Here is a 27,459-nt window from a genome sequence, read left to right as displayed (position 1 = left end):
ATTGAAACATCCGACTCCACCCTTACCTCAGCTCATCTGTTGCTGAAATGCTCATTGATACTTTTGTTACATCTAGACTTGACCATTCCAAAGCACTCCTGGCTGGTCTCACAGTCCACCCTTTGTAAACTTGTGGTCAACCTAAACTCTGCAGATATGTTCTAGCTCACACCAAGTTTTGTTTACCCATCACCCCTGTGCTTAATGACCTACATGGTCTCCCAGTCAAGCAATATGTTGATTTCAAAATTCTCATTCTTGCTTTCAAATTTCTCCACTGCAGGACAATGCTAGGGTAAGTATCCAGGTAAGTATTGTGCAACAGGCCCAAGTCTTCAACACTGAGGTCAGAGTCGGAGACATTTTCAGAGGGGTCTGAACAGCATAAATCTGCCCATTGGAAGTTTAATCTTCCTGGGCAATTAATGTGCATGTGTGCATGTCAGAACCTCCGAAAGGACGTTGTGTGCAACAGCGGTGAATGTTTCAACATTTACCACTACTGGCATTGGAATATCTCGGCCAATATTTCCTTATGTGGCCTGTTGTCTTATTTTGTTTTAGTATGCTCCTGTGAAGTGCCTGTGGATTTTAATTATGCTAGAGGTGCTAAATACATATAATTGTTGTTGCTGCTGTTCAGGTCTCTTTGCAAACTGAACTGAATGACTGCAGCATGTATTGTGTCTGTGAAACAGTGGCCTGTTTCTTCAGGCACTTGACATCAAACCAGCAGCCCTCAAAGGGACCACATAAAAGATAAGTTAAATGTTTTTTAAAATTTACCTTTATTATGGAACCAAGAGATGCAGGAGTGTTCCTCTCAGTTCCATCTTGGACTGACCTCCGAGCTGGATGACCTTGCTACCACCTGTAACAGGCAAGCTGCCTCTGTGGACCATGGATGGTGCCTTCAGTTCACTGGTGCAATGCTAACAAGGCCAGTGGACCAATTTGCCATGCTCCAACCACCAACCTTATTAAGCTGTGCAATGGGTATGATCCAAATTCTGGACAGTGCTTTGTGTATTCAGTGGAAGTACATTTACACTGAGTGCAGGAAAATTGATTCTCTGCAGTAGAGGGTCTTTGTTCTCAAACAGCAATTCTTCACTCTCTGCAGTATCAGAGAGGCAGAGGAGCTTTTGTATTGTACTCTATGGCCATCTAAAAGATAGAGGGAGAAAGGAATAGTGTGGATCAACCATCTGCAGAGGCAGCAGAAAAAGACAAAGCTCATGGGTGCCGAGGACTTCTTATTTACTCAAACTGACTAATAATTATATAATGTTGGACAAGAGGTGGACAGTGACTGAGCAGCACTGTGATACAGTGAAGTAATGGTCTAACCAAGGGAGTATGAGCCACATAGATTAAAAAAATAAGAGAATGGTAACAGTGAAGGATTCTATACTTGGACTATAGACAGACTTTCCTACACTCGTGATCAGGAACCTGAATGGTATCTTATCACCCTGGTGCCTGGGTGAAAAATATCACAGGAGAAGTGGAAAATCTCTTTGGCATACAAAGCAGCTGAATTCACAGCCTATGTTAGTACTCATAATGTAAAACATTTGAGGTCTTGGATGTGGAGTTTGAAGAGTTAGGTGCTAGATCAAAAACAAGACCACAAGGATGGTAAACTCCAACTTGCTTCCTGTACCATGTACTGGACAGGTTAAGGAGATGAAGTTTAAGAAGACCAATGTGTGAGGCTGCTGGACTGTTGCAGGAGGCAAGCTTTCAAAGTCTTAGGACATTGGATCAATTGTGAAAAAGGGAAAGGCTATACTGAAGGGTCATTTCTTCACTTGAACAGAAATGGCATCAATGTCCTTATGGAAATGGTAATTGGAGCAGTGAGGAAGGATTTATCACTGGTATGATAGGGAATGGAGAGATTTCAGGTTTAAAAGAGTTTAGAGAGAGAGCAGGGTATATAGAGATTTTGAAATTGAAATTGAAGGCTGTTAAAATAAAATGTCAGACAATATTACGAGAAGAGAAAGAAAAAACTATGCAAGAATAAGGAAGGAATATCAAAATAAGTAAGAAAACCTGGGAAAATAAAGGTCAACATAAATACAGCCAACATAAGAATAGTAGAGGAGATAATGAGAAGCCGAGCGTGTTAAACTGGAAGAGAGCATGGTTTAGTGTGTTGAAAGGTGAGATGACACAAACACAATGGACCAAATGGCTTCCTTCACTGCTATAGTCCTGTGGTTCTAAGTTTACAATTTCCATTGACGGAGAGCAAAGTTTCCCAGTGCAAGTATGAAATTGTAAGATTATACACAAAATATCTGCTTCTTTTCCTCTCAGACACTCCATTCTTTTCTCTACTTTTCCTTGGTGTGAAGAATTACAGGAATAACAAAAAATCATAAAATAATGATACTGAGCACCGATCTCCAGGTCTCATAAGCATTGCTAGGTCTTGCTTCTCAGCAGCATATTCTTCACAAACTCCAAATTCACCATACAGCTATCTACTCAAATTTGCTTTTAAAAACATAATAGCCCACCCAGAGAGCTCCCAGTGTGCTCTGTTTCCACGTTTGTAGTTTCACTGTATCCAACCCAAGGTCTATATCTGACCTGTGTCTCAACACCTTCCTGACCGCAATCATTCAGTGTGTTCCTGGGTTGCCTAGACTCAACTTCTTTACCCTTCTGAACCCAACATGACCTGAATTGACCTATACACATGCGTTTACCCCATGGCTGTTGTCTGCAGCACAGCTGTGTGGCTGACTCCCAAATCTGATGCAATCAAGAAAATAAAAATGTACGTAAAAGAAATTCCAGGGAAGCATTCTTTTAAACTTGCATTGTTCCAATTTAGTCAATTTTCAGGATTATTCCCTAAAATGTAATTAGAGCCTTTATGAAGTAGATTGACGTATTCAGGATTCAGTTCCATTACAAATATTTACTGCCAGATTCAGAATTTAAAGTTTAATGATGCTTTTGAAAATAATTTGGTGAAAGGGCTCAGATAATTCCTCATATTTAAATTGCTTAATGGTTAAAATATGAGCTTCAGGCTTAAAGGCACATGTGTTTTTTCTTTTGTCGAGATTTTAAAGGGAGGCAAATGGCCCCGCTGAGGGTGATTAAAGAGAAATTGGGAGATATTGCCAAATGGTTAAAAGAGAAAGAGATAATTTGTTAAGGATGTGCATGGGGAGGGGTGGGTGGGTGGAGACAGAGAGCTAAAACTGGCTGGGATTTTCCATTCCTGCCCTCTGCGGGACCAGAAATTCCCGCTAGAAGCCAATGGGCTTTTGGCTGGTCTGTCAAATTTTCTGTCCTGCCCATGAAAATTCCTGCTGTGGGTGGGACCGGTTGACAGACAGAAGGAGAGATTGCTTTCTGAAGGGGGATAAAACCAAAGCAAGCTTGATGAGAAGAGGGAGGACCTGGTGAGGGGAAGAAGGGAGACCTTGCTAAGCAAGAGCTGGGAGCAGATGCAGGGTGGCATGGGGGAGAGAGACTCTTCTGAATAAAAGACCATGCTGTGTAGCAGTAGAGACAAAAGTGAACTTGTTGTGAGAAAGAAGCAGAAGACATTCCTTTTTTTCGTACCTCACACCCATTAAAGATAAAGAAGGGCCCTGTTGCAAAGGAGAGATGTTGAGAGAAACCCTATTAGATGCTACTAAGGATAACTTGAATGGTCTTCTTCACTGGTTGGAAAAGAGGGAAGAGACTGGATTAGGGAGAGAAAGGGAAGAGGGCCAGTTCAAGAACAGTTCAACAAGATTGTTGAACAATAAAGTATTTTTCTGGGAAGGAGGAGGAGAGAAAGATAACTGTTTGAAGGTGTACGTAGCACAGAGAGAGAGAAGGAGAGAGAGAGAGAGATCCTAACACAGGGAAGATCAATAGAAATAGAAACAAAGGACTTAAATTTCCCAGTGGGGCTTCTGTGACAGTCACTGGAGTTGAGATATACAGTTAAAAGAATCCCGTCAGAAATTCACCCTCATTCAGTTTTCATTACCCTCTGGCAATTGTTATACCAATTAGCAAGTGGTAGGAAATGAAATGGAAGCATGTAGTGTTGGACCATCACCTACTTCAACATCTGCCCAATTTTACACCAGTGGAAGTACTTCCCAATTACTAAGCTTTTGCAGGAGCAAACTTATATTTCTTAATAGATTTTGTATAATTTTGCAACAAAGATTACATATAAGATTTTGTGAATGCGGGTGGTTCATGAGCTTCTCTATTGCAGAGAAAAGTTGGTCCAGGTTCTCGCACTTGGCTGAACACTGATTTTGAGCATTCAAAGGGACCTGTGTATCTGTTTTTTCTGTGAATTTCCTTCATGAATATGTCTTTATACATCAGTATACACCACAGGCAGTAGACCAAGAAGGGCGACTATAAGAAAAGGGACTTCAGGATGTGGGCCACCTTTCCTAGTTAGGCCAAAACCTCAAGTGATGTGTAGGCAAACATTAAACAAGCATTAAGTGTGAATATGTTTGAAAATTCAAAATGTAATTTTGAGAACAGCATTGGCTACCCAATCCGAGTAGTGAATGAACTTTTATAACTTTGAGCCTCAGTTGGAGGTATGGCAGTTAACGGTCAGGTATGTTTGTTCCAGTTTGTAACACAAGAAACATTTGCTTTGGTTATGACAACAAATAGGGTGTATTTTTGAAGGACCCCCACAGCAGCACTGTGAGGTAAGGTTTTCCAAATTCAAGATTTTTGAAGGGATGAAAGTGTGGCTCTCAGATGACTGACTGACAAGGAACAAATCTTCAGGAATACAATGTGTTTCTAATCCATGGCCTGACAAAAGCCTTTGAGGCCAAGTGTACAATTACTGGTGTGGTTGTGAACTTTCCAGGGTTTTCTACTGACTCATAGGAATACTCTATGGCCAAATCAACATTGGCAGACAGATTTAACACACCCTCCTTTGGATTCCACCCATCATCTTTTTTTAGCCACTCACTTCTGGCACTGTAAATTTGAGGCTGTGAGTAGGATGTCAGACTTTTCCATTACCATTGAATGGTGTTTGGATGAATCTAGTTTGCTCATTTCCCTTGCCCAAATTCAAATGCTTCAAGCCTGGTTCAGTAAGGAAAAACGCGAGTTCCCCCTGTGGCTATGTTCGCAAGTGTATTGCCTGGAACCATAGAATTTTGCATTGCCGAAAGAGGCCATTTGGCCATTCACACCCATGCCAGCTCTTGGAGGAACTATCCGATTTAGAACTCAGTTTTTTTCCCTATAACTCTGAAAATTAGTCCTCTTCAAGTACACGTTCAATTGTCTTTTAAAAGTTCCTAAGGAATCTATTTCCAGCATACTTTCAAGTTGTATGTTCCAGATCTCAACATAAGATACTAACATAAGAGGGAATCCAAACGTCTTCTATAGGCATATTAACAGTGAGAGGACAGGGGAGCAGTGGGCTGCTAATGCCCCTAGGGAATCAATATAAGACTTCTATGCAAGCAAATTTTTCACCTAGGGAATTCTAATAAAGTGCCATCTATAGCATTACATAGAAATCTAATAGGTCAAGTGCAAAGAACTTGAAATGGTATTCTCCATAAGAAAAATGTTCATTGGATTCTGGAATACATGATATATGTATCAATTTTGCTATTTTTACAATTATACAAAATGCATCAATTTTTTTTATTCTTTCATGGGGTGTAGGTATCACTGACAAGCCCAGCTTTTGTTGCCCATCCTTAATTGCCCTTGAGAAGGTGGAGGTGAGCCACCTTCTTGAACCATTGCAGCCCATGTGGTACAGGTAAACCACAGTGCTATTAGGGAGGGAGTTCCAGGTTTTCAACCAGTGACAGCGAAGGAACGATGGTATAGCTCCAAGTCAGGATAACGTGTGGCCTGCAGGGAAACCTGTAGATGGTGTTGTTCCTATGCATCTGCTGCCCTTACCCTTTGAGGTGGTAGAAGTTAGGGGTTTGGAAGATGCTGTCGAAGGAACCTTGATAATTTGTTGCAGTACATCTTGTATATAATACACACAGCTGCCGCTGTGTGTTGCTGGCAGAGGGAGTGAATATTTAAGGTGGTGGATGGCATGCTGATCAAGTGGGCTTTTTTTTCTTGGACACGTCGAGCTTCTTGTGTTGTTGGAGCCGCATTCATCTAGGCAAGTGGTATTCTATCAAACTCCTGATTTGTGCCTTGTTGATGGGAGACAGGTTTTGGCAAGAGCATACGTAAGTCACTCACCTCAGAATTCCCAGTCTCTGACCTGTTCTAGTAGCCACAGTATTCATATGGTTGGTCCAGTTCAATTTCTGGTCAATGGTAACCCCCAGGATGTTTATAGTGGGGGATTCAGTGATGGTAATGCCATTAAATGTCAAGGGGAGATGGTTAGATTCTCTCTTTTTGGAGATGGTAATTGCCTGGCACTTGTGTGGCACAAATGTTACTTGCCACCTATCAGCCTAAGCTGAATACTGTCCAGGTCTTGCTGCATATGGACACAGACTGCATCAGTGTGTGAGGAGTTATGAATGGTGCTGAACATGGTGCAATCATCAGTGAACATCCCCACTTCTGACCTTATGATGGAAGGAGGGTCATTGATGAAGCAGCTGAAGATGATTGGGTCAGGACACTTCCCTGAGGAATTCCTGCAGTAATGTCCTACAGCTGAGATGATTGACCTCCAACAACCACAACCATCTTCCTTTGTGCTAGGTATGACTCCAACCAGTAGAGTTTTCCCCCTGATTCCCATTGACTCCAGTTTTGCTAACGTTCCCTGATGCCACACTTTGTCAAATGCTGCCTTGATGTCAAGGGCAGACACACTCACCTCCCCTCTTGATTTAAAAATGTAAAGTGCTGGAAAAACTCAGCAGATCTGGCAGCATCTGTGGAGAGAGAAACAGAGTTACTGTTTTGAGTCCAATATGACTCTTCTTCCAAACTGACAAAGAAGGACGGAGTTCCAAAGAAGCATCATATTGGACTTGAAACGTTAACTCTGTTTCTCTTTCCATTGATGCTGCCAGACATGCTGAGATTTTCCAGCACTTTCTGTTTTTATTTAAGATCTCCAGAATCCACAGTGTTTTGCTTCTATTTTTGCTTGTATTCCTTCTTGAGTTCACCTCTGTTGTCCATGTTTCAACCAAGGCTGCAATGAGGGCAGGAACTGAGTAGCCCTGGTGGAACCCAAACTGAGCAGGTTCTTGCTGTGTAAGCATCACTTGATAGCACTTTCAATGACATCTTCCATCTTTGCTGATGATTGAAAGTAGGCTGATAGGGCGGTTAATGGCTGGGTTGGATTTGTCCTGCTTTTTGGACAGGACATACCTGGACAATTTTCCACATTGTTAGGTAGATGTCAGTGTTGTAGCTGTACTGGAACAGCTTAGCTAGAGGTGCAGCTAGTTCCAGAGCACAAGTCTTCAGTATGTTGTCAGGGCCCATTGTATTTGCAGTGCCTTCAGTTGTTTCCTGGTGTCACACAGAGTGAATAGAATTAGCTGAAGCCTGGCATCTGTATTGCTGGGGACCTCTGGTGGAGGCCGAGATGGCATCTGTATTGCTGTGCACCTCCGGTGGAGGCCGAGATGGATCATCCACTTGGCACTCCTGGCTGAAGATGTTTGCAAATGCTTCAGCTTTGTCTTTTGCACTGATTTGCTAGCCTACCCCTTTATTGAGGATGGAGATATTTGTGGAGCCTCTTTCTCCAGTGAGTTGTTTAATTGCCCACCATCATTCACGACTGTTTGTAGCAGGACTGCAGAGCTTTGAGCTGACCTGTTAGTTGTGGGATTGCTTAGCTCTGCCTATCGCATGCATAATCCACTGTTTGGAATGCATGTAGTCCCATGCTGTGGCCTCACCACATTGACACCTCATTTTTAGGTATGCCCGGTGCTGCTCCTGGCATGCCTACCTGGACTCTTCATTGAGCTTGATGGTAATGGTAGAGTGGGGATATGGCGGGCCATGAGATTACAGATTGTGGTTGTGTACAATTCTGTTGCTGCTGATGGATGCCCAGTTTTGAGCTATTAGATCTGTTCTGAACCTATCCCATTTTGCACAGTGGTAGTGTCACACAAAATAATGGAATGTATCATCAGTGTAAATATGGGTCTTCATCATGGACAGTATAGAAAGGTACATTAGATATTAGTCTAAAATTTATATATATGTGCCTCATCTATGCATTTTTTACCTCGAGACTTGGCTATTCTAATGAACTCCTGGCCCATCTCCCATGTTTGATCCTCTATAAACATGAGGTCATTCCAAAATCCTCCTGCCATATCCTGACTCACACCAAGTCTCATTCACCCATCACTTCAGTGCTTACTGATGTATAATGGCTCTCACTTAAGCAATGTTTCAATTTTTAAATTCAATTCCTTGTCTTCAAACCTCTCCATGGTTTTTCCCCTCCCTATCTCTGTACTCCCCTCTAGTCCTACAACCCTCCAGGATATCTGTGCTCTTCTAATTCTGGTTGCTTGAACATCCCTAATTATAATCAGTCCAACATTGGTGGCTTTGCCTTTAGCTGCCTTAAGCTCTGGAATTGCCTCCCTAATCCTATCTGCCTCTCTTTTTTTCCTTTAAGACACTCCTTTTAAATCCATCTCTTTAACCAAGCTTTTGGTCATCAGTCCTAATACCTCCTAATGTGGCTTGGTGTCAAAGTTTGCTTTGTAACACTGCTGTGAAGCGCTTTTGGATGCTTTACTATGTTAAAGGTATTATATAAACACAAATTCGTGTTGTTATTTGAAAATCAGGCATATTGGAGGAAGATTTTGTCCAGCCATCATGTGTTTGTGAGGCAATAAACACTGTAGGAAGGTTTCCTATGTTTGTTATTATTAGCGAATTCCTAAGATGCTCTTTATGATTAGAATGATGTAACCAGGAATAACAACCAAAAGAAATCGGACATGAAATTGAGCTCTGTAATACCGCTGGTGCCAGCACTCAGGAAACCCTGAAGTGAAATGATGGCAGCAAATCGCTTCCAGCCACCTCTGTGCCTTGACTGACAGCGTGCTTGAGTTAAAAACATGCCAAGTGGGAGGATCCTGACATCAAACAGCTTCTAATGCTGATTTGGTGGTGGTTCACCATTTTGGACCATGCAGGCACAATCAACCTCCTCTCTTAAGCACTCCCAGCTGAGCATGCATTCAGGGATTACCACATGGCCCACTCCTCTCCACAATAGCATTATTTAAATGACCAACTTTCAGGTGAGATGCTTTTGACTTACTTTTGTTGGTGCAAAGTTATTTGAAGGGCTATGTTAATTTATTTGGAGAGTTTTGCTAATGTTTTGGATTTTCAAGGGAGTGGTACTGGCAGCAGCAGTAGAGTGACTTTTATTCCAACTCTCATTCACCGCAGAGGGGCAAATGAACTATTCCAAACTAGTTAACATCTTTAAAGTGGACATAGAGCACATAGCATACTTGCTGTGTTTATCTTCGGCCCTGGGGCAATTGAAACCCTCTGCTTCTTATTTTAATTTTCTTCCAGTACGCATTTGCAACTAACATTTGTTTAACATTGGAAGATGGACAGTCTTCTGTTTTAAAAGTCGTATTATTTGTTGCATCGTGTTTGTAATGTTTTTTTTTAAAGTTGAACGTAGTGAATGTCCTCACTCCAATGTTTAGGCTGGAATTTACCAGCCCCCACCTCCATGGCAAGGCCAGCGAGCCATTGAAATCTCCATTCACATCGGTGGCACCAGAAGATTCTGCCGGCTTGAGGGACAGGAAAATTCTGATCTTAAAACTTTCTCCAGTTGGGATGTGGGATGTACTAGTAAAAACGTTATAACGGAATCACATAGAGATCATGAATTTTTCCTTAACAACAGGAGAGCTAACAATTAAGTTCAGCCTTGGAAGCAAGGTGTAGTTAGTTTTATGTGCAACACAGTTATCACAGTCAACAGCGCAGTATGTGCTTGTAACCGAGTGCTCGGTCGCTGGAACCCTGCTGATGCGCCTTTTCACACACACGCTCAGGGGCCCAGCCATCAGAGGAAACTTGTCTAAAAATGTTACGGCGGCCCACACAGTGTGATCTATCCCAGGCCCCACACCCCTCTAGGGTTGACCCTGTCTCCCTCTAGTTCTAGTCTGCTTCTTCCTGTTATGCATCACCTTGTCCTGCAAAAGAGGTGTTTGCAATGTGCCTACCACAGTTGATTAGCTAGAGGTATGTGGAGGCAATGAGAGGGGGGTGTGAGGCTGGTGTGAGTAACTCTTTTGAGTACAAACACATTTCCATCTGTTTCAGATGAAGTTACATTGTTCCATAGTTTGCCATTGTGAGATTTGAACTCTTGATCTTGGGGTTACAAACACAGTACCATAACCACTTGGCTATTTAGGCCAAGCCCTGGTGTGAGTATTGGTACATATGCAAAGGTGAGGTGGAGTATCTGAATGTCACGCTCGAGTGCTGATTGGTAGCAATTGCTGATGGGTGAGTGATGGCTGTGTGGTAGATTGAACAGCATGAGAGGTTGTCATGGATGCAGGGATGTCATGTGAAGATATATTCCTTGACCTTGACAAACATTGTCAGGTCATTGAAATTCTTGCAACACTGCAGGCAGAACCTTAGGGCCAGCTTCCAGGATTTGCCTTTGGTGGCCAGCTTTTTCACTGTTTGCCTCGAGGGCCACTTGGCCCCCTGTGAAAACATTGCATCTCTCCTCTTTTCCATCTCTTGGACTGCAAATGGAAATAATTTAGATGATGAGTGAGCACAAAATTTGTATGCTGCCCACCTCAACTGGACAGGCGCAGGGTGATTGCACATCCTGACACCCGAGATGAAAACAGGCCTAAACGTAATGTTCCTCAATCTTCCTTCATCATAAAATGCAGCAGCCAGTGGAAAGTTATCATAATTTCAAAGATGTTTATCAAAATGAGGAAACTTATTCTTGCACATAATGAGTGTGATTCTTCATTTGAAATTAGAACAGAAAACAAAATATTAAACATAAAAACTATTTCAGCAAAAGGGAATGGTATATCATATTGATGGAAAAATCATGGCATTCATTTTTAGGCTTATATTGTGAAGTGAATTATTTTCTTTTGTGTTAATACAGGTATGGGATGACAACCTGGCAAAGTCTGCTGAGTCTTGGGCTGCTATGTGTATCTGGGACCATGGACCCTCGTACTTACTGCGATTTCTTGGGCAAAATCTATCAGTTCGCTCTGGACGGTGAATGTTTGCTCTTTAAGTTGTTCCTCTTGGAACTTGAACTGAAAGCTTGTTTTTCCTTTTTGCATGCAAGTTAATTTAACTCCCTCCTAGATCCTGAGCCATATAGAGCAAAGTGTTTTTCATTCACATTCTGCAATGCATTTGTTGATCTAGGCCAAGAAGGTAGTAGGGACTCCACAATTGGGCTCAGGGCCCCTGGATGAGAAAGGGGAAAAAACAGCCAGGGCTCTGAGTTCAGGGTCTGAGCTTTTAAGGCCTCAGTGCAGCTGAGCCTGGAGGCAGGTGGGTGTGGAATTTTGCGCCACTGACTAGCCAGTGTGCCAGTTCCCTGGCTCCACTCCACTCCCAGGCCATTTTCCCAAAGCGGGATGGGGTAGCAGCAGGGCTTGTGCCCATAACTAGTGGGTAGCCAGTTCAAATATTTAATGGGCACTTAAGGCCTATTCTTGAAAGCCGACTAGGATTTTGCAGTCAGCCTCCAGGTCCCAGCAGGTAGTAGGGAAAAGGGCAACTATCTACAAGTGGACCTGCAGCAGACCGGTGAACCAGAGCTTCGTGCAGGCTTTAGAGACCCACCCTGGGCCAGCCACAGCCTGCCCTGCAGAGGGGTTTGTCCTCCACAGGGGTGGCCTGCTTAAGGCCTTTTTATATTTAAGATTTAAAGAAATTGGAGAGAGGGCACTTCCATCATTGGGCATCCTCTCTTTCACTTACCTGCATACCATGCCATGCCATCCTGCTGCAGCTTCCAATCTGGAGGGTCTCCAATTGGCCCTCCAGTTTTGAGAGCCCTCCTGGCCTCCTTATTTGGATGGAGAGCCAGTCTTCTAAGCACTAATTGGTCAATTCAGGAAAAATCACAAAAAGTGACTGTTTCCTATACAGTACAGTCTTCTGACCCCCAGTTAAGCCTGAAGCTCACAGGGAAAATCCTGCCCCAGATCTCAGTGACAGATCTCCAGTGACAGCTGCTGGTGAGCTGGTGTGTATGTATGCAACATGTGGTAACAGGATCAGCCTTGATCTTCTCTATGACTGAATGGCTTCCTAACATGATCTAGGATCTCATCTGAAAGATGGCCACTTGGGCCGAGGTACTAGAAGATGGTTGGCACACATGGAGCTGTATGCCAGCAGAAAACAGTACCATAAGAGTAGGAAAAAGGATTAAAATTATAGCCCATGTATTCCTATATCAGAACTTTAGATTTTCATAAAGCTTTTGATCAGGTTCCACACAAAAGCTTAGTAAACAAAATTAGAGCACATGCAATTATGGGGAATACAGTGGCAAGAATTGGGAACTGGTTAAAGGACAGAAAACAGAGCAGGAATAAATGGGTCATTTTTAGGTTGGCAGGCCATGACCAGTGGGGTACCACAAGGATTAGTGCTTGAGCCCCAGCTATTCACAATCTATATCAATGATTTGGATGTGAGAATTAAATGTAATATTTCCAAGTTCGCTGATGACAAAAAACTAGGTGGAAGTGTGAGTTGTGAGGGGGATGCAAAGACGCTTCAAGGGGATTTGAAGAGGCTAAGTGAGTGTGCAAAAATTTGGCGGATGGAATACAATGTGTGAGGTTATCCACATTGGTAGGAAAAACAGAAATACAGAGTATTTCTTAAATGATGAGAGGCTGGGAAGTGTTGATGTTCAAAGGCCTCGGGAGTCCTTGTTCATGAGTCACTGAAAGCTAACGTGCAGGCACAGCAAGCAATTAAGAAGGCAGATTCAGTTGTTGAGTATGTTCAACACTGAAATGCATAGATTTTACATATTAAACACGTCAAGGGATACGGGGATAATGCAGAAAAATGGCATTGAAAATCAGCCATGATCTCACTGAACGGCCGAGCGGGATTGAAGGGCTGAATGGCCTACTCCTGCTCCTATTTCTTATGTTCTTATGCCACCATAATCTCGGACACCAGCTCACACTTGGATGATGTGATCTTTTACAAAGGGAGGGAAAAAAATGGGATCTAGTTGCTTTAGGTTTGCATGCATTTTTGTGGCTGCACCATGCAAATACGTCCAAAAGCAAACATTGCCAAGATAATAATAATTCACATTTAATACATCTTTTATATTTGCAGTGGGAAAAATATCATCTGGAACTACTTTCAAATTGATTAGCATTGGGCACATGGAGAGCAGATTAATAAACAAAGCATGGGGCACTGCTTTAATGAAATTTATAATAGATGACCTGCAGTCTAATTTCCCAATTGTCAACTCAGTTCAATAGGTCATTCTCTTGCCCAAGTCAGAAGTTATAGATTGGAGCCTGGCTCAAAGTTTTAAACTGACACTACAGTGCAATAATTGAGTACTGCTGAAAAAAGAAACATGTTATTGAAGCTTTTTGCCTTGCACTCATCAGGACAGTTCACAAGAATACAAGTTGTAAAGGTTTTACTCTCCTACATACATACGAACATATGAACTAGGAGTTGGAGTAGGCCACTCGGCCCTTCAAGCCTACTCTGTCATTCAATAAGATCATAGCTGATCACATTGTAACATCCTGCCTACCCCCCGATAACCTTTCACCCCCCCTTGTTAATCAAGAATCTATCTCGCTCTGCCTTAAAAATATTCAAAGATCCTGCTTCCACTACCTTTTGAGGAAGAGAGTTCCAAAGACTCATGACCCTCTGAGAGAAAAAAATTCTCCTCATCTCTGTCTTAAATGAGCATCCCCTTATTTTAAAACTGTGAACCCTAGTTCTACATTCTACCACAAGAGGAAACATCCTCTCCACATCCACTCTGTCAAGACCCCTCAGGATCTATTAAGGTTTCGATTAAGTCACGTCTTACTCTTCTAAACTCTAGTGAATACAAGCCTAGCCTGCTCAACTTTTCCTCATAAGACAACCCATCTATTCCTGGTATTAGCTTAGTAAACCTTCTCTGAACTGCTTCCAACACTTTCACATCTTTCCTAAATAAGGAGACTAATACTGGACACAGTAGTCCTGATGAGTGTTAGACAAAAAATTTCGACAGCATGTCTTTTTTTTCAGCAATATTCAACTTTGTACTACCAAAGGACTATAAACGAGGTATTTAGTGAGTACTGTATTATCAAAGGTACAACACTTATAGTTGAATTGTCAAACCAGGGCTCTGCCTGTCCCAGTAGTTCAAATAGATATTAACGATGCCAGGAGACTATTTGAAGAAGAGCGGGATGTTTCCTGATCAACATCTGTTTCAACCAAAACAATCAAAACAAATTGAACTGCTCATTCATCTAATTGCTTATTGTGGAATTTTGTTCTATATAGCAACAGGCACTGGACTTCAAAGGGATTTATGCTGTATGTTATACTCAAGTGGATATAATAATATGTTATATAAATGGAAATGTTTCTTTAATTACTACCTTGCTGCCTTTGAAGCACATATCTAACAGTTTGATAATGTTTATTATTTTGTGTAGTTATCGAAATATTCTACAACTAGTAAAACCTTGGTATGATGAAGTGAAGAGCTATAGTTTTCCATATCCTCGTGATTGTAACCCCAGGTGTCCCCTGAAATGTTATGGACCAGTATGCACACACTACACTCAGGTACAAATCTTTATAGTATTTCTTCTGCCTTATTTTTAATACAAGGTTTTATCAAACAATACTGTATAATAACTGAGTACAATTCTGGTTATTCTTTAGATGGTTTGGGCAACATCCAACCGAATAGGCTGTGCACTCCATACCTGCCACAATATGCATGTCTGGGGGTCAACATGGCGACGTGCTATTTACCTCGTATGCAACTATTCTCCAAAGTAGGTGTACAGATTTGCTTCAAATACTTGCATTACTTAACTTGGCCTGCAGTTGCAAACTGTAGCGATATTCAGATTTTTATCATTTGGTTGATATTGGCTAGCGATTTGCATTCTGGGGTAAGTTTTATTCACACTCCATGGAGAGCAACCTGGTGGAGAAATGAGAACTGGACAGGCTCTAAAACTGGTGGGAAGCTCACTTTATCTGATTAGTGCCCATGTGGTGAAGGCAAAACATTACCATTTTGTATTTGCACTTCCTATCCTGTTCTAAATTTATATGTTTGAATGATCCCTGCTCAGCCATATGTTGCTGCTATAGCTTAATTGGTCTGAAGGCTAAGGTACAGAATGTTAGTTTTCATTCACTTTATTCTTACTCACCAACTGCGGGGACTTTGATGTAAGTAGCTGCCTCTCCTCTCATTTGGAGAAAATGGGTTCCTAAATAAAATACCTCCAAAATACATTATGGGGAGGGCGAGCTTTAACTCCAAAACATGCGGGCTTGGGCCAGGTAGGAGGTTAAAGTCTGAATCCTGACCCCAACCCACCTCCAACCTCACCCCACTTCCGGTTTTAGTGAAGATGACACAATGGTGTGGGGGTGATGGCGGTACAGGGAACGAGTGACCAGGGATGTGTATCGGGGATTGTTTCTTAGAGCAATACATTGCAGAACCTAATTGAGAACAGGCTATTTCAAATCTAATAATGTGTAATGGAGTAGGATTAATAAGAGATATCATAGTTAAGGATCCTCTAGGGGATAGTGATCACAACATAGCAGAATTTCAAATTCAGTTTGAGGGCGAGCAACTTGGGTCTCAAACCAGTGTCCGCAACTTAAATAAGGTAAATTACAGAGGTATGAAGAAAGAGTTGTCTGAAGCAGGCTGGGAAAATAGATTAAGGGTAGGTCAGTGGATGAGCAGTGGCAGACATTTAAGCAGATATTTCATAATGCTCAGCAAAAATTATCCCGGTCAAAAAGTAGGACCACTCATGGTTAACAAAGGTAGTCATGGAGAGTATTCAATCAAAAACTAAGGCATACAAAGTGGCAAAGACTAGTGGTAGGCCAGAGGATTGGGAATTTTTTAGGAACCAGCAGCGAATGACTAAAAAGCTAATAAAGAGGAAGAAAATTGATTATGAAAGTAAATTGGCAAGAAATATAAAAACAAGCAGCAAGAGCTTCTATGGGTAAATAAAAAGAAAGAGAGCAGCTAAAGTGATTGTGGGACCCTTGGAGGATGTGACTGGAGAATTTGTATTGGGGAACAGGAAAATGGCAGATAATTTAAACCAATATTTTGCATTGGTTTTCACGGTAAAGGTAACGATAAACATTCCAAAGAAATCAGATAAGCAAGGAGCTAATTGGAGGAAAGATCTTGCAACAGTCTCTATCATGAGGGACAAAGTATTTGACAAACTAATGGGACTAAAGGCAGACAAGTTGCCAGGACCTGATGGCCTGCATCCAAGGATTTTAAAGGAAGCGGCTGCAGAGATAGTGGAGGCATTGGTCGAAATATTCCAGAACTCACTGGATTCTGGAAGGGTCCCAGTGGATTGGAAAACTGCTAATGTGACACCCCTATTCAAGAAGGGAGGGAGACAAAAAGCAGGAAACTACAGGCCAGTCAGCCTAACATCTGTCATTGGGAAAATGCTAGAGTCCATTATTAAGGGAGAAATAGCAGGACACTTAGAAAAGCTTAACGCAATCAAACAGAGTCAACATGGTTTTGTGAAAGGGAAGTCGTGTTTGACAAATTTGCTAGAGCTCTTTGAGGATGTAACAAGCAGAGTTGATAAAGGGGAACCAGTAGATGTAGTGTATTTGGATTTCCAGAAGCTTTTGATAAGGTGCCACATAAAAGGTTATTGCACAAGATAGGAGCTCACGGCATTAGGGGTAATGTATTAGCATGGACTGATGATTGGTTAACACACAGAAGACAGAGAGTCGGGATTAATGAGTCTTTTTAAGTTGGAAAGACGTAACTAGTGGAGTGCCACAAGGATCATTCCAATGCCTCAATTATTTACTATCTATACTAATGACTTGGGGGAGGGGGCAGAGTATAATGTATCCAAATTTGCTGGCAATACAAAAATAGGTGGGAGGGCATGTTGTGATGAGGACATAAGGAATCTACAAGGGGATATAGATAGCTTGAGTGAGTGGGCGAAAACTTGCCAGATGGAGTTTAATGTAGGAAAGTGTAAGGTCATGCACTTTGGTAGGAAGAATTAAAAGGCAGACTATTATTTATGTGGAGAGACTCCAAAAATGTGCAGCACAGAGGGATCTGGGTGTTCCTGTGCATGAAACACAGAAAGTTAGCATGCAGGTGCAGCAAGTAATTAAGAAGGCAAATGGAATATTGGCCTGTATTGCTAATGGGTTGGAGTTTAAAAATAGGGAAGTCTTGTTACAACTGTATAGGATGTTGGTGAGACTGCACCTGGAGTACTGTGTACAGTTTTGGTCCCTGTATTTAAGAAAATATATACTGGCATTGGAGGCAGTTCAAAAGAGATTCACTAGGCTGATTCCTGGGATGAAGGGGTTGACTTATCAAGAATGGCTAAACATGTGAGGCCTTTATTCATCAGAGTTTAGAAGAATGAGGGGTGATCTTATTGAAACGTACAAGATTCTGAGGGGGCTTGACAGGATAGATGTTGAGAAGATGTTTCCAACAGTGGGGGAATCTCGAACTAGGGAACATAGTTACAGAATAAGGGGACATTGATTTAAAACTGAGATGGGAAGGAATTTCTTCTCTGAGAGAGTAGTGAATGTCTGGAATTCTCTACCCCAGAGTTTTGGAGGCTAGATCGCTGAAAGTATCTAAAGAGGAGGTAGGTAGATTGTTGAAATATTGGAGAGTTGAGGGTTATGAGGAGCTGGCACAAAAGAGGAGTTGAGACCTGGGGCAGATCAGCCATGATCTTATTGAATGGTGGGGCAGGCATGAGAGGCCAAATGGCCTACTCCTGCTTCTATTTCTTATATTCTTACGTTCTAACACACTCCCGGGAAGCAAGCTGGCACTTTAAAACTTTTAATGAAGATGCATGTTAAACATACAGAGTGTACAGAGAAATAATTACTTCTTTGGGTTTCCTGTGTGGGTACCAGCAACGCACGCAACAAAGGTCTAGGATTAGCAAAGACCAAGGCCACAAGTGAGTGAGGGTGGATGGAGCTCGTGGGAGAGGGGCCGTCAGCAAAAGCAGTGGAGTGGCTTTTAGCAGGGGATTCCTGATGCCAGATCCCTCGTTGTCAAGCACTGAATGCCTAACAACGAGGGACAGTGCTCCACCCTGAGCCACAAGCAAACCTAGCAGGCCTTTGTACAGGGTTGAATACCAGCAGCGTTGGGATAAGGCCCTTAAATGGACATTAGTTGTCCACTTAAGGGCCTCAGTTGGCAGTGGGGTGGGAAGGCTATCCATGAGCCTTCCTGCTCCAGACGTAAACGGGGCAGAAGTGGGAAGGCAGCACAGTACCCACCCAGCATAGTCCTGTCTGATTAAAGGCACCCCCCCCGCCTCTGCTCATGGTTTCCTGAAGTGTATCGCCAGAAGATAAAACCTCATCCAAAAACAAATGTTCATTTAATTAGCTATGTATCCTTAAAGCATTCTATTTAACTTCATTGCTAAAGCACTATCACAACCTCATAGCATATTTTGATTTTTTTTAGGGGAAACTGGATTGGGGAAGCACCATATAAAGTCGGAGTACCATGCTCAGCCTGCCCACCCAGTTACGGAGGAGTCTGTAGCAACAATCAGTGCTTTCCACGAGTAACATCAAACTACTTATACTGGTTCAAATGATTGGTTAGGTTTGCAGAATATGTTAGCAGCGCAACGTTAGGATTCCTCTACAGAGTTACTAGTCAGCTGAAGGAACTTTGCAGAACATATTTTCATTACTATACCCATTATTATCACTGAAAGTTTTGTCTTAAAAGATATCATCTTACAAAACACTTAATATTATCATTGTACTGCTTTTAACTTTCACCAAGTTAGCTCTTGTAGAAATGCAAAAATTATTATATCAACACAAGGCACTGTATTTATGAAGAAAAACAGCATAATACTGCAAAATGTTGCTACTTTTTGATATACAGGTGAGAATAGAAAGCAGTTTAGCACAGGTTTTGTGCATGGATATGGTATAGTATTACTGAGAAAAGCTGTTCATTGATTATCCATATGGGTATGCATAGGTTTGCACCTTGGTTACTGTTAAAATCTGAGGATCAGTTAGATAAGCTAAAGGATGTGCTTGTAGAAAGCAGTAATTATAGCAAATGATAATTTCATCATCTCCACTCTGAATAACTGAGGCAGTCTAGCTATTAAAGCTTCACATGGTGCTAAAAACTTTATTTAAGAAACCTGCTATTCCATAAGACACACAGGCTCAAATCTTCCGGTTTCTGGATTGTCGGAGACTGGACGTTCGACTGAAGATGCGCCTCAGGACCCTGTGGAGGTCCTGACACACTGACCAGTGTGGGAATTGCCCAGGAAGTCTAAACTTATGATGGGCAATTCCCCTGCTCCATGGAACCCTCCACGAATGTCTCTGACTGTACTAGAATCGGAGACTTGGGATAGATCTGCGGTACTCACCTGGATAGTTACCCAGGAAATGTTGGACAGATTAAAACCTGGTCTAACTCCTGGGTAATTCCACAACTAACCGCTCCCCCCCATCAACCCCATGATCCCTTTGACTAAACCCGGCCCACTCAACTTTCCCCAGATCTGACCCGACTATCCCCTGGACCACCAGTCTACCTCCCCCCCCACCCACCCCGATCTGACCCAACTACACCAGAATTACCTGACTACCCCCCTCCCCCGACTGGACCTGGCTACCACCCAACCAGCCGAATACCCCCGGACTTGACATGACCAACCCCTCCCCCCTCAAGACCCAACTAACCCCTGACCAGACATGACTACACCACCCTGACCGACCCGACTACCCTCTCGACCTAACCTGACTATTCCCCTGACCACCTCACTGCCCCCGACCCAACTTGACTAACTCCTGACCGCCTGACTACTCCCCCAACCGGACCTGACAGCCACCCTGACCTGAATAACCTCCCCTGACATCCCGACTACCCCCCTGATCTGACCTGACTACCATCCGAGTATCCCACTGACTCGGCCTGACTACTTCACCTGGCCCGATTAACCAGCCCCAAATGGACCACCCCTCCGGATCAGACTCGACTACCGCCAGACTATCCATTCACCCACCTAACTTTCTACTTACCCATTTACCCACTTGCTCAGTGCAATTTGTTCAAAGTTGGCGAACCCAGTGCAAAAGTTTGTGGAATTTATGTGCAAATTTTGTTCAGCACAACTTGAGTTTCTGCAAACTTTTGTGCTGGTTTAAAGACATTTGTCTGCAATCAGGCCTTGCCCATTAAACCAACCAAACCCCTGACTTGAATTAACGATCTTAGTGAGTGTCCACCAATTGCAACCATCTGTGGACCTTAAAAAAGGCCTAAGAAGTCAGCTTATCTTAGGCACAAGGGTATTAATAGCTCATTCTAAAAGCTTTCTTTTCCCCCAATTAACTATGAAACTAATTACTGTACAACAACATAGCTGACAAATGGTCTGTGAAGTTTCTTAAAATTCATTTTCAGATACTTAAAATCAGCTTCATCATAGATTTTGGACTGGACACCTATTAAAATTCTGTTTTTTGATTAGCCCATTTTCAGCTGCATTAATGAAACTGCACTCCTAAGTATATTGAGGAATATTTTTAAAGCAATTTTTTTTTTAAGTTCCAAAATGCTGCCTGATTGTGTTGGTTGATGGCAGATTTTGTACTTGTGGAAATGCAAATGACTGAGTAGAAACGTGAGAAAAAAGAACACATGTCAAAACCAGTGCAATTTTGGGTGCAATTTGCACCCAGATCATTAATTACGTGTGCTTTATTGCTGGCTGTGCAATTCCAGTCCTAATGAAGCAAACAGATACTCCTTTTTGGATGGGAATTACTGAAATTGTGCAGTAGTTATTAATCTAAATAGGTGATGCAAATTAGTGTGTTTTGTCAAAGTGAGCATATTTGTGATTTTCTGCACAAATACTCTATGCAGCTGCAGGATATATCAAAGACCAAGGTATCACCTTGTGGAATTGTGATGATAAAGCTTGATACAATTGTGACATTATGGGCCATACTTTAAAACAATTTTGTCTCCCTCCAGCTGAGCTACAGATACCAGGAAGGCCCCTGGTTAGATCCTCAGTTTGTACTACGTTAGCTGATCTTCATAAGGGCAGCAGTTATACTTAGCTTCATTATTACTAGGTAACAGAGGGGAAAGTAGCTGGACGTGTGCATATATGAACCTCAGGTGGGAACAGGAGCAGGTTTAGCTGTTAAGGCTCTTATCTATAGAAGAATAGCTTGACAATGATTATTGGTGAGGCTCATTCATAATTGGCATCAGGAGGAGATACAAATAAACACATTGAATTGTTTCCCAGTTGAAAATCGATGCTTTCAGGAGAGGAGAAGAAGTTAGCAGATAAAATTGATGAAATGAAAATTAAAAACTGCATGGTAACAGAAATACCTTTGCTCTACATTTCCTTCATGGGATAAATCATTTAATATTCTTCCATTTGCTGCAATATCTTGCCTTTGCTGTGCTCCATGAAAGGGAGAAGAGAATAACTTAATACAGTGAAAATACACTGACAAAGCAATTTTAATATGAAGCTGGCACTGGTACATTTGTAACCATTGCACTATAGAATCCTTCACTGTTCTGTGGAATACTGACAATTTATAACAGAAACATGCAGTAACAAAATCCACTAATGAGAATTGGATTTTGAAGGTCTAGGAATTTGATTTTTTTTACTTCCCTGTCTAAAGAATGAAGAAAACAGCCATGGTCCCTTGTGTTGCTTCAAGCAAGGTTGTTTCTTATTTTTCTGGGATTTTGATACACTTTGAAAAATGTTGGAATCTGCTCAAATTAGCTTTTTAATATTTGCTAGCACAAATTAGTACCTCACACATTTGAATGGAATAATTAAAACCAGGCAGGGTGGGTAAGTGGCCGTACACCATTGGAGAGTAATTATTTTGCCAATTTCATACTTTGAAGCTACAGATTGCCAAAAAATAATTACTTTGTGAAATGTTAAGAATTTTTAGGGGCAGTGAGTGAAAGGAAATGAAAGTGTTTGCTTGGAAGAGCCTTCACATCTTTGCCCTGGCTAATTCACGCTTTTTGTTGATATGGTTGGACATATTTTTGTTGACAGTCACAGAATGAGACATTATTATTTACAGGTTTCATTCATTATATTTCACAGATACGGTGGGGGGAATTTTAAGTCCCAAATCTGCCAACCTGAAACATGGCTAGAGGCAGTTAGAATGGAATAGCGGACTTAACCCTCAACTTCCTGCCCTCGTTCTGCAAGATCCAAGGTTACCTGCCAAAACTAACAGATTTCTTTTGTAAATATTCAAATTGGGTTCCAATGATGCAATATTAACCCTAGGACAGTGTTGCGAAGTCAAACTTGCTGGTATCAGGAGTTGGGTCAGATTAGCAGCACCATTGGTTCTTTTAACATTTTCTTTCAGCTTCCTTGTGGACCAGGAGGAGCAAAAGTGTGTGGATTCCACAAGGAAACTTGGGTCTCCCCTAGTCTAGTTTCCCACTCTTGATCATGATCACTTCCGGCCCTCTGGTTTTCGAAGCCCTAATATTTTCAAATTTAAACAGGGCATCTAATTAGGAAGCATAAAGAGGTACAATTCTATTTTTAAATACAAAATTTAAAACAGATGCAAGTAGTCAGTATAGAAATTTTGAACTAATCTACCATTTCACCTAGTTTACACAAAACTTAAAAATTAGCCTTAAAATTACGTCATGTGATATCATATGAGCATTTAACGCATTTGTCTACAATTCCTTTTCCACTTAATTTATTTTAAACACATTAATTTCTCAATTAAAATAGGAAAATAATGTCAGGGTTGAATATTACGGGTGAACCGGGGTCAGCGCAATAGACAAAATTAAACAAGGTGTAGAACCGATAGCCGCATGCGATACCTCCCTACTTACATTCTCACCAAAGTTGAAATTACGCCTGTATTTGTTATCCCACTGTATAACTCCAAAGCAATAGTCAGAAGTGAGAAAATAGGTCCCGATCCATGTAGCATTAGTTAACTAACAAAGCTGGGTTCTTTCCTCAACAAAGTAAATAACCTGGAAAACTGGTACACTTTCCGAAGCAATAATATCATATACTGGTTAATTCTATTTCATTTTACATTGCATTGAACTGTGCCAAACATACTCATATTGTTGATTGTGTTTCTATTTAAATTACTTTTGAAAGATTTGTACTTAAACTGCAACCCTGTATACACATCATTCATCTTGAAATCCACAAGCTAATATAGATGGAAAAGCTGGTTGTTTTGATATTAAAATAGTGATCTTGTATGTCAACTGTTCTCCATAAGTGGTAAATAAAAGTTTCTGAAAAACAATTCTCAAATTTCTGTGCCTTACATGGTTTAAAAAGCATCAATTATTTTAAAAATGTAACTGACCCATCATAGTTTTTGTAAATTACTGTTGAATCTCCCATGGCATTCCTAACAGTAAGTTGGAACATCTTGGGATACCTTTTAACTTCTATTGGCAGGCATTTAGCTGATGGTAGCACATCAAATAACTGTTATACGTGTCACCGGAGTATCCTCGCTACTGTCTTCAATGAGAAGGAAAATCAAGCAGAGTGTTGCACAAGGCTATATCTGGTATTGCTGGTTTACTGCCTGGTAATGGGGATTGTGCTGTCTGCTGGAGGCACTTCCTCTGAGGATGAAGAGAGGAGCAGAAGGGAGAGGAGGCCAGGTGTCCCAATGCAGCTTCAAGGGGAGCGACTTGTGGGAGGAGAGGTGCAGGCACAAGGGGCTCAGGGCCAGTAGGTAGTGCCAGGTGGAAGGGCTAGCAGAAGATGCCACTATCCTGCTGCCAGGGTTTACAGGCAGCGATGCAGCTACCTCGATACGTATGAGGTGCAATGCCAAAGGAGGCTCCGCCTCTTCAGGGAGACCATGACCTCCATTTGTCAGATGTTTGGGCCTGAGATCAGCTTCGACTGTGTGGGTGGACACACCATGCCAGTGGCTCTGAAGGTCACAGCGGCTCTCAACTTCTATGCCTCTGGCTCTTTCCAGGGCTCAGTGGGGGATCTTTATGGAGTCTCCTAATCAGCTATCCACAGTTGCAACAAGCTGGTGACAGAAGCTCCATTCAAAGGCGTGTAATGGCATTTATTCTTTACTGTATGGACGAGGCCAGCCAGGCTGTGTTAGCCAGAGGCTTTGCACCGATTGCTGGGTTCCCCCATGTCCAGGGTATAGTTGACTGCACACATGTGGCCGTCAAGGCATCAGCGGATCAGTCGGGTACCTTGGTCAACAGGAAGGGCTTCCATTCCATGAACTTCCAGTTATTGTGTGACCACAGGATACAGATTCTGCAAGTCTGAGCATGGTAGCCTGGCAGCTCCCATGGCACCTACATCCTCAGACACTCCCAGGTTCCGAGGCTATTCAGTGCTCCAGCCCAGCTGGATGGATGGCTGCTGGTTGACAAGGGCTATCTGTTGAAAAGGTGGCTTATGACACCTCTCCACCACCCAAGAGGCAGAGCAGTGTGAAAATAGGAGTCATGCCTCCACAAGGGCAGTGGTAGAGAGGACCATAGGTCTTCTAAAGATGTGCTTCTGATGCCTGGACTGCTCAGGGGGAGCACTACAATGCCCCTCAGAGCAGGTGTCAGTGATAGTGGTTGCACGCTGCACTCTCCACAATCTGGCACTGGCAAGGGGGTACCCACTGGAGGAAGAGGATGTTGGCGCAGCTGCACAGGCCACAGAGGATGAATCCAGTAGTGAGTCAGGAGAAGAGCATGGTGAGGAGAATGCTGAGCGCTTGGTGGCAGACTTCAGTAACCTCAAACAGGGTCACCAGGGATGCCTTGATCCAATGCTCCTTCATCTAAGCTGCCAAAGACCTGCTTCCACCTCATGCCAGGGCTGCTGGCTCCATCTCAGATGTCTGAAATGACACTTTCATTTGAACCCAAAGTCCACTCAGTGCCTGTGCAATAAAATTTAGAGCCACTCATGTCCAGCATCAGATATTGGCGTAACCTGCAGCAAAAAAAAAAGGTGACGCTTACTCAGGCCATTAAGTCAAAAGCAAAATTTATATAACCACCTGAGGTCATTGCTTGTGTGAGGGTTTGCAGGTCGAGCGCAACCCCAGGAGCCCCTGATTCTGTGCCTCAAGCTGTCCCTCCATGAGAGTCACCACTCTCTCAATGGAGGAGGCATTGCGCTCGGCCATGAGGGTCAACGCAGTGCTCATGCTCTGCATAGACTCCTCCACAACAGAGACCATGGCACGCAGACCCTCATGGATCTCTGCTAGATCCTCCCACACATCTCGCTAGACATGCAGCATCTGCCACCTAACGGACGACTCCAGAGACCCATCATCTGCCTTCGACTCAGCATTGTCCTGGTCTCCAGCAGTCCTCCCACTGCCAGTGCCCTGGGCACTCTCTAACTCCGCTTGCGCCTCAAGTAAGTGTGGACTGGCCTCATCACTGTGCTCCCATATTCTAGCTAACGATCTAATGCCCACTGAGGTGCTGATATCTGCACTGGTACTTGGTTCTAAGAGCGGGTGTGAAACCGGTTCATGTGAAACTCAGCAATCCTCTAGCATCAGGGATGGCTCTTTGGGGTCCTGCAATTAAGTGTGTGCTGGCAAATCTAAGGCAGAACAATGACACGTCATTAGTTAAAGTCATCACACAGTCACTGTGCATGCCAGGCACCCTGGTGAGACAATGGAGGTCTGCATCATGGTGCCATCGTCTTTCAATGATCAGTGGGGGCTCCAGTTTTGAGACTCCCATCAATGAAGAGACTACACAAGAGTGTTTGCACTATCCAAAACTCTCACCTCTGTGCACTGCACTCTTACCTTTGTCTGACACCCCAGCCTCTCTGTAACCGGCTGACCGAGGTATGTGGTGCTTCTCCAGCTCCAAGGCGTCCTGCTCGAATGTGGTTAGGATTAGAAGGTTAGTGGGGCCTCCTCCTGTCCATAACCTGCCCGAATGGGCAGCGCCCATAGCCCCAATAGTAAAGCCTGACCAGAGTGTACGAATATGCAGGGACTACAAGTTGACCATTAACAAAGTTGCCAGACTTGATAGGCACCCTATACCAAAAATTGATGAATCGTGCTCCAAGCTGGCAGGGGGAACCATGTTTACGAAACTCGACATGAGCCACGCTTATCAGCAAGTCGAGCTAGAAAAGGCCCATCGGGATTTTGTGTCTATCTATACACATAGTGGGTTATATCACTATATCAGGTTATCCTTCGGAGTCTCATCAGCTTGTGCCATTTTCCAAAGGACTATGGAGAATTTGCTCCAACGTCTACCCCATGTGGTGGTTTATTTCGATGATGTCCTAGTAACAGGACTAATTGATGAAGAGCACCTAGCTAACTTGGAAGAGGCATTGAAGCATTTCTCACAAGCCAGATCTACTTAAAAAGGGGAAAATGTATCTTCCAAACAAAAGAATGACTTACCTGGGTCATAAGGTTGACTGGCAGGGCCTTCACCCAGTAGAAGACAAGGTGAGAGCTTCTCGTGAGGTGTGAGCCCTAAAAAATGCCATAGAACTCAAGTCCTTCTTGGGAATGGTTAACTACTACGGTCATTTTCTCCCAAATTTGTCAACAGTACTGGCTCCATTATCCACAAGAAAAGGTGTGCCAAACATTCCCCTTGGAGTCTACACCCCAGGTAGAAGGAACTCCTCTTGCTTTGGAAGCACCTGTAAGACCCATTGAGACTGAGAGAGTTGAAAAGGCAAACTTAGAGGTTCCTACTGGGGAGCCTAGTGGACAGATAACTCTTGAGATGGAGGCCTCAGATAAACCAGCCAAAGTTGTAGAACTACAATAGTCGACATGTTTGAAAAAAGCCTCCTGACAGTCTGAATTTGTAAATAGTTTATTTTTGTAAATAGCAAATATATTGTAAAACATACATTCAAGTAAAGGAGGAGGTATGTGGTAATCTGAGGTGTAATACACCTTTAAGGGAATGTGAGCAGATTGACCACCTGACTGTGTAGCGCAGGCTACAATGTTAATGTTAGTCTAGAATAGGGTCTAGTTGGGGAAGCACACATCATGTTAGTGCTCTGTTGCCTGTGTAAA

At 42.7% G+C, this 27,459-nt stretch overlaps 1 protein-coding gene across 2 annotated transcripts in view; it reads left to right on the top strand.

Annotated features, from left to right (window-relative positions):
• Window positions 1-23,677, top strand: part of LOC121279326 (peptidase inhibitor 15-like) — a 34,560-nt gene extending 10,883 nt beyond the window's left edge. For both annotated transcript variants that reach the window (XM_041190484.1, XM_041190483.1), the window contains exons 3-6: window positions 11,150-11,268; window positions 14,727-14,859; window positions 14,959-15,074; window positions 18,803-23,677. In XM_041190484.1, the coding sequence (XP_041046418.1) occupies window positions 11,150-11,268; window positions 14,727-14,859; window positions 14,959-15,074; window positions 18,803-18,938 (504 nt within the window). In that variant the 3' untranslated portion in view covers window positions 18,939-23,677. The remainder of the gene's footprint in view (window positions 1-11,149; window positions 11,269-14,726; window positions 14,860-14,958; window positions 15,075-18,802) is intronic.
• Window positions 23,678-27,459: the final 3,782 nt, after the last annotated feature.

Source organism: Carcharodon carcharias, chromosome 6 (genome assembly GCF_017639515.1).
Source record: "Carcharodon carcharias isolate sCarCar2 chromosome 6, sCarCar2.pri, whole genome shotgun sequence".
Lineage (NCBI taxonomy): Eukaryota > Metazoa > Chordata > Chondrichthyes > Lamniformes > Lamnidae > Carcharodon > Carcharodon carcharias.
Note: the sequence above shows the minus strand (reverse complement) of the source record. Positions and strands in the feature narration are given on the sequence as shown.